General features: G+C 37.5%; 1 protein-coding gene across 3 annotated transcripts in view; it reads left to right on the top strand.

Annotated features, from left to right (window-relative positions):
- DDX10 (DEAD-box helicase 10) overlaps nucleotides 1–16206 on the top strand; it is a 282375-nt gene that overhangs the window by 12709 nt on the left and 253460 nt on the right. For all 3 annotated transcript variants that reach the window (XR_008510930.2, XM_054523817.2, NM_001133335.2), the window contains 5 exon segments: nucleotides 584–704; nucleotides 1623–1812; nucleotides 9762–9888; nucleotides 12980–13142; nucleotides 14617–14701. Coding sequence is in view for 2 of the 3 variants with exons in the window: in XM_054523817.2 (XP_054379792.1) it covers nucleotides 584–704; nucleotides 1623–1812; nucleotides 9762–9888; nucleotides 12980–13142; nucleotides 14617–14701 (686 nt within the window). In the remaining variant the exon portion in view is untranslated.

Consider the following 16206-nt stretch of genomic DNA (forward strand, 5'->3'; position numbering starts at 1 on the left):
TCCTCTTGGCTGTGAGGATAAATACTTCCATTTTTATGCAAACATGCACAAAAGAAGAAAATAGCATCACAAACCCTTATGTACCTGTTGCCTAACTTTAACAATTAACAACATTCTGTTTTTCCCCCCGCCTCCAGGACTGTGAGAAGTGGTTCTTGTATCAAGGAGAGAACCTCGGCTTTTTTCAGTTCACAAAGTACAGTCCTTGAGCGGCGTCAGAGTCTGTTCAATGTCGCTGGGTCCTGAATTAAAGAATGAGAGTGATTCCAGTTTATGTCAGTTCTGATCCAAATAGGAAATCCTGACTTGGAGTATTCATTTGATCGTTTTTTTTCTTAGCCTCAAAATCCTGGGTATGAATAAGAATTTAGAACTCTGAGCTCCTTATGTCTTCCCGTAAAGACTTTTATTTAGCCCAGAAATGTGGATATGCTGCAGAAATACAAGGGAAAAGTTATGTTTATTTCCAAGAGTATCTAAAATGTTGTGATGAAATGCCACATGCAGATGGCTTTTATAGCTTTGGTACGCAGGCTGCTGAGAGTGATGTGTCTGTGTAATCAAAATAAATAACTGTTTTCAGGATCTGAAACACGAAGCTGAGAGGATCAACAACATAAATATACTCGTGTGCACACCAGGTCGGCTTCTTCAACACATGGATGAAACAGTATCTTTTCATGCTACTGACCTCCAAATGTTAGGTGAGTCAAATGAATTTCTAATTAAAAAAAAAAAAAAAAGCTCAGACTTAGGAGAGAACTCTTATACATTTTTATGATAGAAATTTTAGATAAACGTTATGATTCAAAACAAACTTAAACATTACTGAAACATTTTGGCATTTGGGCTCTAAACCCAGAAAGTAAAAGTAGACTTAAAAAAATCAGAAGAATATATGTACTCTTATATGTGAAATTAGGCACATTAGTATTAGACCATGCCAAAGTTTTTAACACCTGCTTCTAATAACTTGAAAGGTCAAATTGGCATTTTTTTAAATGAACTTTTTCTTTTTTGCTTGGGAATACTACCTAATGTGTATTTTTAAATCAACTTTATCTTTGAATGTTTTTGGTTTATAGGAAAGTTGCAGTGGAGAGTTCCTGCATTATCCTTCAGCTGGTTTCCCCTAATTTTTTTTTTTTGATACAGTTTTGCTCTGTTGCTAGGCTGGAGTACGGTGGCACGATCTCGACTCATGGGTTCAAGTGATTCTCCTGCCTCAGCCTCCCGATAGCTGGGACTACAGGTGTGCACCACCACGCCCAGCTAATTTTTGTATTTTTAGTAGAGGCGGGGTTTCACAATGTTGGCCAGGATGGTCTTGACCTCTTGACCTTGTGATATGCCCACCTTGGCCTCCCAAAGTGCTGGGATTACAGGCCTGAGCCACTGTGCCCGGCCTTCCCCTGGTGTTAATGTTTTACATGACATGGTACTTTTATCAAAACTAAGGTTAACATTGCTACATCATATAAATTTCAGACTTTATTCAGGTTTTACCAGTTTTTCCGCTAATGTTCTTTTTCTGTTTTAGGATCCAGTCCAGGATACCCCGTTGCATTTAGCCTAATGTATATTTTACATATGATAGTTCAACTTGCATTTTCCTTTTTCAGTTCTTGATGAAGCAGATAGAATCTTGGATATGGGCTTTGCTGATACCATGAATGCTATTATTGAAAATCTCCCCAAGAAACGTCAGACTTTACTTTTCTCAGCAACACAAACTAAATCTGTAAAGGACCTTGCACGCTTGAGTTTGAAAAACCCTGAGTATGTCTGGGTTCATGAAAAAGCAAAATATAGGTATGTACTCTTTGAGTCAATCAAGATAAATGTTTTTTACTTTTTTAGTTTTGGGATTTGGTATTTTAAATATCTGTTTTCTGGGAATTAAGACATTCTATGCGTTATTGGTTATGCAAAGCATAGTAAATATACCAGTTAAAATTACCCAAATTCTGCATATATCTTTAAATGTCAGGGTACTTGAATGTAGCGTTTCCCAAAATGTGGTCTGGGAGGGGAACAAATGTTTTTCCATAGATGTTAAGAGGTATTTTACTATTTGCCAACACTATCTCTTAATAAACGAAGGGAGAAGGGATGAAATAGCAAATGGTGAGTCAAAGTGAAACAGTTTTATTTCTATTTCTCACAACCTTTAATATTTTCATGGACATTGTGATTGTTCAAAGCAGTGGGAGGTGGATGTAGCTTGCTACATTTACCAAATTTTTTGGGTACGGAATCATCCTTTTTAGCAGGATTATGCAGTACTAATGTGTTATGGAACACATTTTATGAAGTGCATTAATATTTAGCAAAATACCTTTCTGTCTAAAATTCTAGCAACTATTATTTTGTCTTGGTGTCACTAAAAACTAGAGCGTAAAGTATATGTGTTACAGTAAAAGTATGTATGTTTGTGATATGCAAGTAGTTAGGGAAATTTTTATTTATCTATTTTTTCGAGACAGGGTCTTGCTCTGTCACCCAGGCTGGAGTGCAGTTGTGTGATTATAGCTCACTGCAGCCTTGACCTCCTGGGCTCAAACAATCCTCCTGCTTCAGCTTCCTGAGTAGCTGGGACAACCGGGGCATACCACCGTGCCTGGCTAATTTTAAAATTTTTTGTAGAGTTGAAGTCTTACTACATTGCCCAGGCTGGTTTCAAATTCCTGAGTTCAAGCAATCCTCCCACTTTGGCCTCCCAAAGTGTTGAGATTACATTCAGGCATGAGCCACTGTGCCCAGCTGGAATATGTTTTAAGTTGTATTTTTATATGACAATTAGAAGCATATATATTTGGTATGAATCACTGCAGACTTCCAGGAGAAATGTTTTCCAGTAAATATAAAGTTGGATTCTTTGTTGAAAATAGCAATGTAAATTCAACTCTTCTATTATTTATATCTTAAAATTTTTATTTCTTCTTGCTCTGAAATGTTAGCCTAAAAAGAAATAGATCTGGAAAATGAATTGTGTTATCTGGAAATTCCTTAAATAGAGAAAATATGAGTATTCAGGCCCATCTTGACCTTGTATAATATATGTCTAGGATTTAAAAAGCCTGAGACGAAGAGGCCAGATTCTTTGCTTCTAGGTGATCTTGGGGAATCTGAGTACTGGTATCTTTGACTTTCAAGAGCTTGGGAATGGAATAGTAAGATATGTGAGGTATAGTTTTTTTTCCTTGGCTTACTTTCGAGTGGACATTGATCTCTTAAAGAGTTGAGATAGCTATGAAAATTTCTGTGACAATTAACAATTAACTTGAAAATGTAAAGACTGCCTGTCTAGGATTTTTCACTTTTCTCTTTTTTCTGTTTGCCTCCAGCCTATTTTTAATATTCATCAGACAAATTTTTTTAATCATTAGATGTCTCTAAGACCTTTCATAATTTATGCAACTTAATTTGTACCTATTATTTCCTATCCCCAATTTCTGTAGGTAAGAGTTGGTTATTTTCTGTAAATTACAAAGTTTTAGAAAAAAACTACAAAGACTTTGATATTATTTCACAAATGATTTTTGAAACCTGGTCCCATCACTTGTAAAAGTGTAGTGGACAAAATTTTCAGAAAAAATTTTGGAAGGTAGACATGTATTGACATAATTTACAAAACCTCAGGTTATATGATAATGGCTGCAGTATTCTAATATTCCAAATTTATAGGAAACATAAAAAAGCAGATGCTCTTAGGAATTTCATCTAATGTCAATGTTAGCTTTTCCCCGTTAGTAGCTTATCAATGTGGTTCATACACCAGGAGAGATAATAATCAAGAATATTTTAAGGTGTTAGAGAGTATCTACTCTCAAATTGTGAAGGACACAACAACTAAAGAAAAATTAGATCTTTCTGAAGTTGTAAGTCAGAGCATACTTAGAAAAAGTATACTAGTGTTTTCATTATGTTGTTATATATAGACAACTGGTATTTCTAATGATTTTATTTTTGAGAGAATATGCCTTTGGGCCATAGCAATTTGCTGTTTTTCAGTGACAAGTTGAATTCTATGGTGGATTATGAAAATTTCAAATTTGAGATATGTCATGAGCTTATGTTATTAGGTATATACAAATTTAGAATTGCATTGTCAATTTGAAACATTAGTCATTATGAAATGCTTCTTTTTTGCATGTATGTGCTTATTTTCTGTGGACAGTCTGTCTTTTTTGGATTTGGTTTTTTGCCTTTTTCTTATTGGCTTGGAGGAGCCCTTTAGATAAATTAATTATTTATTTGTAATACGAGTAGCAAAACACTTCCCTACTCCTGGTGTTTTTTCATTTTATAAAATGTTTCTTTTTATCTTTACTAATTCTTTTTTGCCTTAAAGTCTAGTTTTTTTTGAGATGGAGTCTTGCTCTGTTGCCCAGGCTGGAGTGCAGTGGTGTGATTTTGGGTCACTGCAGCCTCTGCCTCCCGGGTTCAAGCAATTTTACTGCCTCACCTTCCCGAGCAGCTGGGATTACAGGTGTCCACCACCATGCCCACCTAATTTTTGTATTTTGAGTAGAGACGGGGTTTCACCATGTTGGCCAGGCTAGTCTCGAATTCCTAACCTCAGGTGATTCACCCGCCTCGGCCTCCCACAGTGCTGGGATTACAGGCCTGAGCCATTGCCCCTGGCCAACTTTAAGTCTAGTTTGGTATTAGCCTACCTATAGCAACTTTCTTTTAGTTAGCATTTGCATGGTGAATCCCTTTCCCATCCTTGTACTTTCTACATTGTTTATACCCTATGTTTTTAGATTTGTCTTTGTGAGTAGCATATTTTTAATCTGGTATGATAATTGCTTTTGACAGTTAATTTAATTATTATTTGGGTCCCTTCTTCCTACCTTTGTGTCTTCATTGTTAAGTATTTTAATTCCACATGTATCTTAAGCCCCATAAGCCACTATTATCACTGTTTGCAACATCAGTATTTATTTAGACTTACCCAATTCTTCTTCTTGTATTGTCACCCTTCCACTTGAGAATTTTTCTTTTTCTCAGATAATTTCCTTTTTAGCGCATACTTGTTAGTGAAACAGCGTTTTGACCTTTCTGAAAACCTCTTTATTTCATCTTAATTTTTTTTGAAGCCTATCTTGGCAGTTTTTTTTTTTCCTGTTCAAAGACATCTTTGTTATACTCTAAGTTCCATTATTTCTGTTAAAGTCATCTGACAGTTCTCTTGTTCCTTTGAAGGTAATTTTTTCTTTTTTTCTGGCTAGCAAATGTCTTAAGGTCAGGTTGTCTTGATCTGGTCTAGCCTGGCAATTAGACTCTGGGGTTATCCTATTTCTGGTTTGTCCTGAGACTTGGGGTATAATCTTCACAGATGGGGCATAGCCTTTCTCAGGGTCTCAACCAAAAGACTGAGGTATCTACCAGGGCCCCTCTGTCTTGGCAAGTTGTGAACCTCATAGCACTGTGACCCTGCCAGAATCTGCTCAGTTCTGTAGCTTCCCAGTTGGTTGGTTTTTGCTTGTTTTTCCTCATTTTGCGTTATGTGTGCTCTGTTTAGGGGATGGCATGCTCCTCAAGGGTAAATTGTATGAAAAATTTTAGATTCAGTTTTCCTTCTCTCTGGGACTTGGGACTGACGTGTTTAGGCTTAAGGCTGCTACCTTGTTTCTCCCCTGTCTTGCAATCAGCAAATGCTTTTGGGGAGAAAAGTGAGGTTGTTAACAGAGGGCTTGGCTCAGGCCATTTCTGTTTTTTCCTTTAGCACCTCAAGTCCTACCTGCCTTGGTAGCTCTCAGATGCTGCCAGTCTTTTTGTTTTGTTTTGTGTTTATTCCTGCTTTTATAGTTGGTATTCTAGGCCAAAGGGTTAATCTGATACAAGCAGCTTCTTAGCCCTGCAGTTTTAGCAGCTGATAGAAATTATTGCCTAGCTCCATTATTTCATCAGGGTTTGCAAAATTGTGATATTTTAATTCTATTATTTCTTCATTAGTTTAAATACTTTCATATCAAAGAGCTTTCACATGAACTATGTGATTCTGAGGTACAGTTCTTACAGGAAAGCCAGAATATTAGAATGTATGCTTTAACACCAATGAGTTGGTTGCCTAGTATTTTCTGAAGGTTAGCAGTATTTGTTTTTTGGTGGGGGGTGGGGGTTGTGTGTACTAAAAATGAACTCAGATTTAATGATAATTAATGATGAATTAATGATACTTAACTCATAGATTAAACATCTTTTTATGTCCTTGAATCAATAGAAATTTTTATATTTAATATTCATCTTGTGTCATCCCAAACTTCGCTAGTAGATGCTTCAAGTTATTATCTTGATTCTTCAGATACATTTTAGTAATCTTTGGACTCCTTGCTTTCTGGTGTTCTAAGTTTATCTTATATATTTCCAGTTCTTTTAAAATCCTTCTAGCAGGATCTGGTATATAAAGACCATAGTCTAAGTGCTAACGGGCACGGTCATTGTGTTAAGCTTTACAGTGGACAGGCCTTTTTAAAAGAGTTCATGCTGATAATTACAAATCAAATTTAGAATTACAAGGTTTTTATTAAGCCTCATTTAAAAAATATGTATCTCTTTTCTCTTCTGCCAAACATTCTTTCCTAAAGACTTCTGTTTCATCTGTCAGTATATCTAAAATAGTTTCAGGATAATACCAATATTATTACGGACAACATGATTACTTATAAAAGTTTAAGATTCCTTTGCATTTCTCTTTTTTTCCATAGACATCCCAGTAAAGATGTAGGAATCAAATTCCTTCAAAGGCATTTCCTTTGAAATAATTCCTTTGTCATTAAGTCATCAACTTGATATATATTTGGGCTTATTGTTTTCATTTTGCTCTTTTATAAAACTTCATTCTGTTTCCCATAATTCCTTATAGATATGGCCTATTTCTTATTTAAAGACTGTTTTTTTAGAGCAGTTTTAGGTTAACCTCAAAATTGAAAGGAAGGTACAGAGATTTGCCGTATACCTGCTGTCCCCATGCAGCCTCTGCCATTATCAACACTCTTGCTAGAATGGTGGTGCATTTGCTACAATGGATGAACCTGTGTTTTTGCATCCTTATCACCCAAAGTCTGTTACTTTAGGGTTCACTCTTGGTGTGGTACAGCCCATTGATTTGGACAAATTTATAATAACATATATCTACTGTTACAGTATTTCACAGTATATTCACTGCCCTGAAAATCCTCTGTGCTCTGCCTATACATTTATTCATCTCCCCTGACAGCCGCTGATCTTTTTACTGTCTCCATAGTGTCATCTTTTCAGAATGTTGTATAGTTGGAACCATACAGTATGGTAGCCTTTTCGTATTGGTTGCTTTCACTTAATACTACGCATTTAAGATTGCTCCATGTCTTTTCATGGAGTGATATGATAGCGCATTTCATTTTAGCACTGAATAATATTCCATTGTCTGGATGTACCACAGTTTATCCATTCACTTACTGAAGGACATCTTGATTGCCTTCAAGTTTTTGCAATTATGAATAAAGCTGCAATAAACATCCTTTTGCAGATCTTTGGGTGGACATATGTTTTCAACTCTTTTTGGTAAATACCAAGGAACATGATAGTTGGGTCAGGTACTAAAAGTATGTTTTTTTGAGATGGAGTCTTTCTCTGTCACCCAGGCTGGAGTGCAGTGGCGTAATCTCCCTTCACTGCAAGCTCCGCCCCTCGGGTTCATGCCATTCTCCTGCCTCAGCCTCCCGAGTGGCTGAGACTACAGGCGCCCGCCACCACTCCCGGCTACTTTTTTTGTACTTTTTTTGTACTAGAGATGGGGTCTCACCGTGTTCGCCAGGATGGTCTCGATCTCCTGACCTCATGATCCGCCCACCTCAGCCTCCCAAAGTGCTGGGATTACAGGCATGAGTCACTGCGCCCGGCCTCAAGTGTGTTTGGTTTTAAGGGATTGCTATACTGTCTTCCAAATTGGCAGTATCATTTTGCATTTCCACAAGCAGTGAAGGATAGTTCCTGTGGCTCCACATCCTTGCCAGCATTTGGTGTTGTCACTGTTCTGGATTTCGGCCATCTAATAAGTGTGAAGTGACGTATCATTATTTTAATTAACTTTTGCCTGTTGACATGTGATGTGGATCATCTTTAAATTTTTTTTTTTTTTTTTTGAGACAAGGTGTTACTCTGTCACCCAGGCTAGAGTGCAGTGTAGCATGATCATGGCTCACTGCAGCCTCGAACTCCCTGGGCTGAATTGATGCTCCTGCTTCAGCCTCCCAGGTAGCTGGGACAATAGGCACATGCCACCATGCCCAGCTAACTTTTGTATTTTTTTGTAGAGATGGGGTTTCACCATGTTGCCCAGGCTGGTGTAGCATCTTTTCATATGGTTTTTTTTTTTTTTATCTACATATCCTCTTTGGAGAGGTGTCTGTTAAGATTTTTGGCCTCCTTCCCCCTTTTAAAATTGGATGTTTCTGTTCTTATTGTTGAATTTTAAGAGTTGTTTGTATATTTTGGAGAACAGCCCTATATCAGATGTTTTTTGCAAATATTTTTCTCCCATTCCGTGGCTTATCTTCTAATTCTTTTGATAGTGTGTTTCACAGATCAGAAACATTTAATTTTAATGAAGTCCAACTTATCAGTTCTTCCCTTTATGGATCATAACTTTGTCATATCTAAAACCAATTGACTTGTAGTTTTTGGTTTGTCTGTCCCCCCTCCTTTTTTCTTTCACTGTACACACAAGACACACATGGGTGGGCATATATATGGATATATAATGTATAGCCCCCTGATAAATGGTACCAAACTATCTGTACTATTCTGCCACTTGCCTCTTTCCTTAACAGTGTGTCCTAGACATCACTCCACAGCAATATATGGATAGAATCTTCATTCCTTTTTTACAGTTGCATTATAATTAATTTATGTGGCTGTGTAATTGTTCATATTGCAAGTCCCTACTTTTGGACATTTAGGTTTATTTTCATCATTTTTTGCTTTATAAATAATGCCATATATTTGTGTGTGTGTATATGTGTGTGTGTTTAAAACCAGAGTAATGTTAGAATAAAGTAGGTTTATTAATTCAAAGAGTAAATGCATGTATATTTTCCTCCACCATTTTATAATGAAATTTCAAACATATGGTACATTGAAAGACTTGTACCATAAATACCTTATATCAAACACCTAGATACTACCTAATGGTAGCATCCATTTACTTGCTTTCATCCATCCCTTCTAACTCTATATTAACCCATTTTATTTTTGATGGATTTCAGGGTGAATTGCAGATATCTGTATTCTCTCTAAATACTTCAGCACACATATTACTGAGAGTTTAATATTTGTACAGATTTTTTTTTCTTTTGGTATAAAATTTGTGTACCATGACATATGAAAATTTTAAGTATGCAGTTGACTTTGATGAATGTGTATATCTCAGTAATCTAAAGCCCTAATGAGATGTGGAATACTAATCAGCCCAGCAAGTTCTCTTATGCCTCTTCTTAGTTAATCCTTGACCCTGCATTTTTAGAGGTAATCACTGTTCTTGTCGTGCTTTGTTTGACATTGATTTACAAGGGATTTTGAATGTGTTTTAAAGTAATGTGTTGAATTCGTTTCCTAAGGGACAATAGAGAAAAATTCTTTTTTTGGTGTATGTGTGTAGGAAGTTTGCTTAAGACATGTGCCACTATTAAAACTTGTTTCCTTTTTTGGTCTGGATTTCAGTTACCTACAATAACATATTCTAATGTTTTTCTTTTCCTTAATTTCACAAGCACCCCTGCCACTTTGGAACAGAACTACATAGTCTGTGAGCTGCAGCAAAAAATAAGTGTGCTGTATTCCTTTTTGAGAAGCCATCTGAAGAAGAAGAGCATTGTATTTTTTTCCAGTTGCAAAGAGGTATTGGCTGTTTATTTTGCTTTCTGAACGTATGTTGAATGTCCCTTTTGAAATGGCAAATCAATTAGACAAATTATTATATTGTACGAGAAGTACAATATAATACTTCCAGGTGTGGTGAGGGATCTTTAGTGTCCTTGTTGCAAAGGAATCCGTGGTCGAGACTTTCAACTCCACAAGGGCAGAAACTGTGTCTTTTCTTAGGTATTATGTTAAGTGCTAACAATACTGGAAATGTAGTCCTCAATAAATATTAGTAGAATGAATAATTGTTAGCCAAGCTAAGCAGAGGTCTTTATAATCTGATACCTCCCTTACCCTCCAAGAATATGGGAATGAATATACCGTTTATTTCCATGCCATATATCTTTGTTTATGCTGATCTGTCTGGAATGCCCTCCCTGCATCCCTTCACCTAAATCTGGGGAAATACTTATTTTGAGGCTAAGTTCAAATGTTATACCTGAAAGTCCCTTTCTGACACTCCCTTTTTAAAGAATCAGTTGTTCCCTCCCCTAACCTTCTGAAGTGTTTTGTTTCTATCTTAGTTAATAAACACTTCTTGAACATTAGCCCTGTGGTAGGAATAAAGAATAAGGATTTCAGAGATGTCTAAGAGAACTTTGTCTCCTCTCTTAAGGAGAAGGGACTACGGTCTTTGTGCATGTGTGCGTGTGTGTGCCTCTTCTCCTGTACTATATTTCAGATTCCCGATGACTTAATAGGGAATGTAGTAGATCAATTCTAGATTTACAGCTTTTGCAATAACTTTCCGTGATAAATATGTAGATGAGTTTCTCTCTAGCTTATGGGAAGTTAAGTGGTGATCTGATGCTGTTGTCTACTGAACCTTATTTTACCATGTAAAGAATGACTTTAGCCTTGGTGCGGTGTCTCACGCCTGTAATCCCAGCATTTCAAGAGGCTGAGGTAGGAGGATTGCTTGAGTCTAGAAGTTCAAGACCAGCTTGGGCAAGATGGCGACACCCTGTCTTTAAAAAAAAAAAAAAAAAAAAAAAAAAAAAAAGACTTCAGTTTTTCAAGGACCTATTTTAGATTTTCAAAGCTTCCCGTCTCTTGGGAGCATTCCTCAAGGCAACTTGGAAGTGTATCCTGAGTAGTAGCCAACAATAAAACAATAAACTTCACATTTCCTAAAGAAGAATTAGTCGGTTTTGGTGTCTAGGTACTAGGAAATGATTCTGAAAGTTCTATTTAAAGTTCTGTTTAAAGTTTCTACTCTTTAGAGTAGGAGATGGCATCAAAGGTGGCCTTGGCGTAGTTGCCCAGGGTGGCAATACAGCCCCCTGGTCGAGGTATAGCAATTGTCAATACCCACCATCAGCAGCAGCTTCTTGGGCATGGGGCCGAGATGATGCCAGTGCCTCCTGAGGTAGGGATAAGACTCACCAGCACAGAGAGGGTCTGTCACCCTGCAAGGGTTGGTGGGCTTGCCGATCTTGTTCCCCAAGTAGCCTCATGGCACAAGGACAATGGAGAGCTTGGCCAGGATAATGGCCCCTCGAATGGCAGTGGCTACCTCCTTGGAGCACCTGATACCCGTATCAATGTGGCCATTGTAGTCCCCAATGGCAACATGCCTTGAACCCAGTGCGCTGGCCAGTGTGGGCCGCTTTTGCGCCATGTAATCTTTGAAACCTCATTCTTGAGAGATGCTCCCAGGAAAATGTCAATGACCTCAGACTCCTTGATGTGCAGGAGAAGAGATAGATCTCCTCCAGGGACTTGGTCTTCATGTCCTTCACCAGGCAGCACAGCTTTGTGACTGGCATCCACTCCTTGGCTTTGCCTCAGTGGCCTTGGTTGCAGGTGCTATTGCTGAAGACTCCTTCGAAGCCTCTGTGGTTTCCCATTCCATGTCCTGTGGGCCCTTCCACTGCACCAGCATCATCTGCCATTTGATGTTTTCTTGGAGAAGCCGTTTTTACATCTTTACAAAAGAAAGGCCTAAGTCCAGCTATCTCTAATACTTGCCTGATATATTGTCCCAGAATCAGAACCTCCCTGGCAGTAGCAAATTGCATTTGAGAAAGTGAATGGCTAGTGATTGGGTAACAATTCACTTGGTTTCCCATTCTTTACTGTCAGCAAAATTGAAGAGAGACTTTAATGGGATATTTCTCTTTAATTGAGCGAATGGATCACCAAAAATTATTTGGAATAATCCATTATGAGTTTTGGCCTATTTTATAGGAGCTCAGAATTAAACTTCCTTTGAGTTTGTTTTATTTATGTGAACAGATTTTAACGCCCATGTTAGAGAAAATAAAATAATGCTGAACTCTTTTCAGTCTAGTAATCCATAGTATCCATTTATGGGTACAAAAAGAGAACCAGAACAATTAGCTCTATATAGTCCCACCCACTGAGATATATTTACAATGTTTTTATTTGTGTCTAACAGTTTTTTAAATCAAATCCCAACATATTTCTTGGTTTGATCAGTTCTGTATTACTAATTATTTTAATAATTGCTGAGTCTGAGAGGAAAGTTCAGTCAGCCTATGGCCACAGGAAATTAAAATAAGTTTTTTCTTTTGTAGAAAATGAGTTATGATAACATCAATAAAAGGCTTTCAAGCTTCAAATTAAGATGCAATTCTGTGACATTAGGAAATAGAAATGTGAATTAAAGGAGGGAAGGAAATTAAATTGCTTATGATTAAAGAAGAGTTTCTTTACTTTTTTACTTGGTTGGAATTGGGTATCACATTGCTCTGCTGTTGAGACTCTGTGGGATACGTTGATAAGAGAAAAGTGTTTATTTTAAAACATCAGTATTTACCAGAAGTTATATTCTTTGCTACGATTGAAATTTTGAAAGATTTCAGATACCAACACAAAAATATAAGAAGAGCATTTTTTTTTTTTTTTTAAATCAAAGGAAATATGTGAGCAACAACCTTTGAAGACCGCAACTCTAAACTACATTTCTCTTTCTCTGCTCTATATTTAAACATTTTTTTAATTGGTAAAACTCGTGCTTCTTAATACATTTTTGCTATCCATCTTCTAAGCTTTATTGCTGCCATCTGCCATAAGCCAGCTTATTCTTCTGTTAATGCCCCAGGTCCAGTATCTGTACCGAGTGTTTTGCCGGCTACGTCCTGGTGTTTCTATCCTTGCACTCCATGGTCGACAGCAGCAAATGAGAAGAATGGAAGTCTATAATGAGTTTGTCCGTAAGAGAGCTGCAGTACTCTTTGCTACTGATATTGCAGCCAGGGGTCTGGGTAAGAAAACTTCCTATCATGAAATTTCTGTGATTGTGGGACATGTAATTTGCTTATAAAGTATATTTTGGGAAATCTGATAGACTCAAACACTTGGGTTTCTTTTCTTATTTTGTAAGAGAAAAGTAAATAGTAAATTGGTAGCAGTTGACTAACATTAAGGATGTATCGGTGAAAATTTCCATAGTATTTGCCTCTTTTTCACTATTTCATGATAATCACGCCATAGAATCCTGAGGAACCTACAAAATCAAAGGGGGGTTAAAAGTTTAAAGATATGAAAACAATTCCCATTTCTCTGAAAATTGGAAACTTGTTTATAGATACTGAACTCATTTAACAAGAAAAATCAGTGAAGTCCATATTTTCATCATTCTAATTTTTATCTGATAAATAACTACATTTAACGTATTTAAATTTATTTTCAAAAAGCTGCTTTGTTGATTATACAACTTCTGGCTTTGTGGGAATGGGATGGGGATGGACGTAACTAGAGAGGAAAACTAGACATAGGAACAAAGGGTGAGAATAAATAGGTGATAATTTGAATCCTTCAGTCACTGTATTGTATTGTTAATTATAGCAAATTTGAAGCATACACAAAAACTGAATATGTTTAATCTACCCTCATATCCCCAGCTTTAACAATTATCTTTTTCATAATCCTCCTCCTTTCCCTCTTGGAGTACTCTAAAGCATATTTCAGATGCCATATTTATTAGTTTAGGCTGGAGTACAGTAGCATGATCATGGCTCACTGCAGCCTCAATCTACCAGGCTCAAGTGATACTCCCACCTCAGCTTCCCCAGCAGCTGGGACTACAGGCATGCACCATGCCTGACTAGTTTTTGTTTTACTTTATTTTTTATTATGCTTTAAGTTCTGGGGTACATGTACAGAATGTGCAGGTTTGTTACATAGGTATACATGTGCCGTGGTGGTTTGCTGCATCCATCAGCCCATCATCTACATTAGGTATTTCTCCTAATGCTATCCCTACCCTAGTCCCCCACCTCCAGACAGGCCCCAGTGTGTGATGTTCCTCTCCCGGTGCCCATTCTTCAACTCCCACTTAGGAGTGAGAACATGCAGTGTTTGGGTTTCTGTTCCTGTTAGTTTGCTGAGAATGATGGTTTCCAGCTTTGTCCGTGTCCCCATTAGAAGTGGTGCTTTCAGGTTATTAAATATTAGGGTATTTCACTGTTTGTCTGACACAAAGCAATCTGTCTCTTCCGTGTCAGATACGAAGTAAACTTCATATTCAAACAGTCATTAATTTTAGTTCATTTTGTCAAAAGAAATGTTTACTATCTCTTGGTTCATGCAATTAATTTTATTTTTAATAGAGTTCATAGATGATATCCATCAGTTTGATGTGATGAAAAGTCCTGGCAAGCAATATTTTAAGATAAAAATAGTGCAGCAGGGCAGATCTTGCAACCAGTTTCTTAACTTCACATCCCTTCCCTGTAGATTTCCCAGCCGTGAATTGGGTTCTTCAGTTTGATTGTCCTGAGGATGCCAACACATATATTCACAGAGCAGGTAGAACTGCCAGGTAGGTGTACTGACTAATTTCTTTTGCTGCTATCTAAATAACAAAGCATGCTTTCCCAACTGCAGATAAACGAAGAAAGGAATTCAGGTAAGTGAGTGCTGGTTTGGCATTTTGTGGTGTGAGTTTACAGCTACTGTAAATCATTATGGCTAAGACTTGATTAGTGCTGCAAAAAATCCATAAAAATCTTATTTTAGTTTGTTTAAACTTTCTTGTACTTTACTTTTCAGCAAAACTGCTCACTGAAAGTCATCTCATTGAATCCTAATGACCTGTCAGTTAGGTCTAGGACTGCACTAGTCCTCACTTATCCTCAGGGGTTATGTTCCAAGGTCCCAGTAGATGCCTGAAATCTCAGTACCAAACCCAATATATGCTATGTTTTTTCAATCTAGTAACTGAGACAGCTAAGTAACAAGCGGGTGGGGTCTTAAGTGTGCATATGCTGGACAAAGGGATGATTCACATCATGGGCAGGACACAGTGGGATGGTGTGACATTTTATCAGGCTACTCAGAAGGGTGAGCAATTTAAAACTTATGAATTGTTTATTTCTGAAATATTTAATATTTTTTGGGCCTTGGTTGACTAGGGGTAACTGAAACCACAGAAAGCGAAACCACAGATAGAGGGGGGACTACTTACTGTATTATTAAATCCCTTTTTTCAGATGAGGAAACTGAATCTTTGAGCAGTTAAACAATTTGTTCAAAGATCCACAGAGCCAGGATTTGAACCCAGGCAGTCTGGCTTGTCTAGTCTAGATCTTGTGCTCTTACCTTCTAAAGTATAGGCTAATAAGAGGCTAAGTGATTTGGAATCATAGATATCTCTTTTTCCTTTCTTCCTAGTTCAGGAAATAGAGACATTGCTGAAGACCACTCCCTATCTCTCCTTCTTCCTATACTCCCCACTTCCTCCCAAAAGTATCCTATGTTTGCTCAAGAGGTATGAGGAACTGTCTAGAAAATAATGTAGTAGGCTGGGCATGGTGGCTCATGCCTGTAATCCCAGCCCTTTGGGAGGCCAAGGTGGGCGGATCACGAGGTCAGGAGTTCAAGACCAGCCTGAGCAACATGGTGAAACCCCGTCTCTACTAAAAATACAAAAAAATCAGCCAGGAGTGGTGGTGCGCGCCTGTAGTCTCAGCTCCTCGGGAGGCTGAGGCAGGAGAATCACTTGAACCCGGGAGGCGGAGGTTGCAGTGAGCCGAGATCGCACCACTGCATTCCAGCCTGGGTGACAGAGTGATGCTCTGTCTCAAAAACAACAAAACAAAACAGATAAAAAAAAAACATAGTAAAGTCAGTCATTTGGAATTAAGTGGCATAGAAAGGTATCTGAATGAATCAAAAAGGATTACACAATCTGTCATTGCTATTAAGCTGTAGCAGCGAAGCTGGGAGGTATACATTCTTGGTGGAATTGTAAATGGTTAACATTTTTCTGGATAGCATATGGTAATACTTATTAACAACCTTAGAGTTCTTATTTTTGTCTTAGTA

This window comes from Pongo abelii, chromosome 9 (genome assembly GCF_028885655.2).
Source record: "Pongo abelii isolate AG06213 chromosome 9, NHGRI_mPonAbe1-v2.0_pri, whole genome shotgun sequence".
Classification (NCBI taxonomy): domain Eukaryota; kingdom Metazoa; phylum Chordata; class Mammalia; order Primates; family Hominidae; genus Pongo; species Pongo abelii.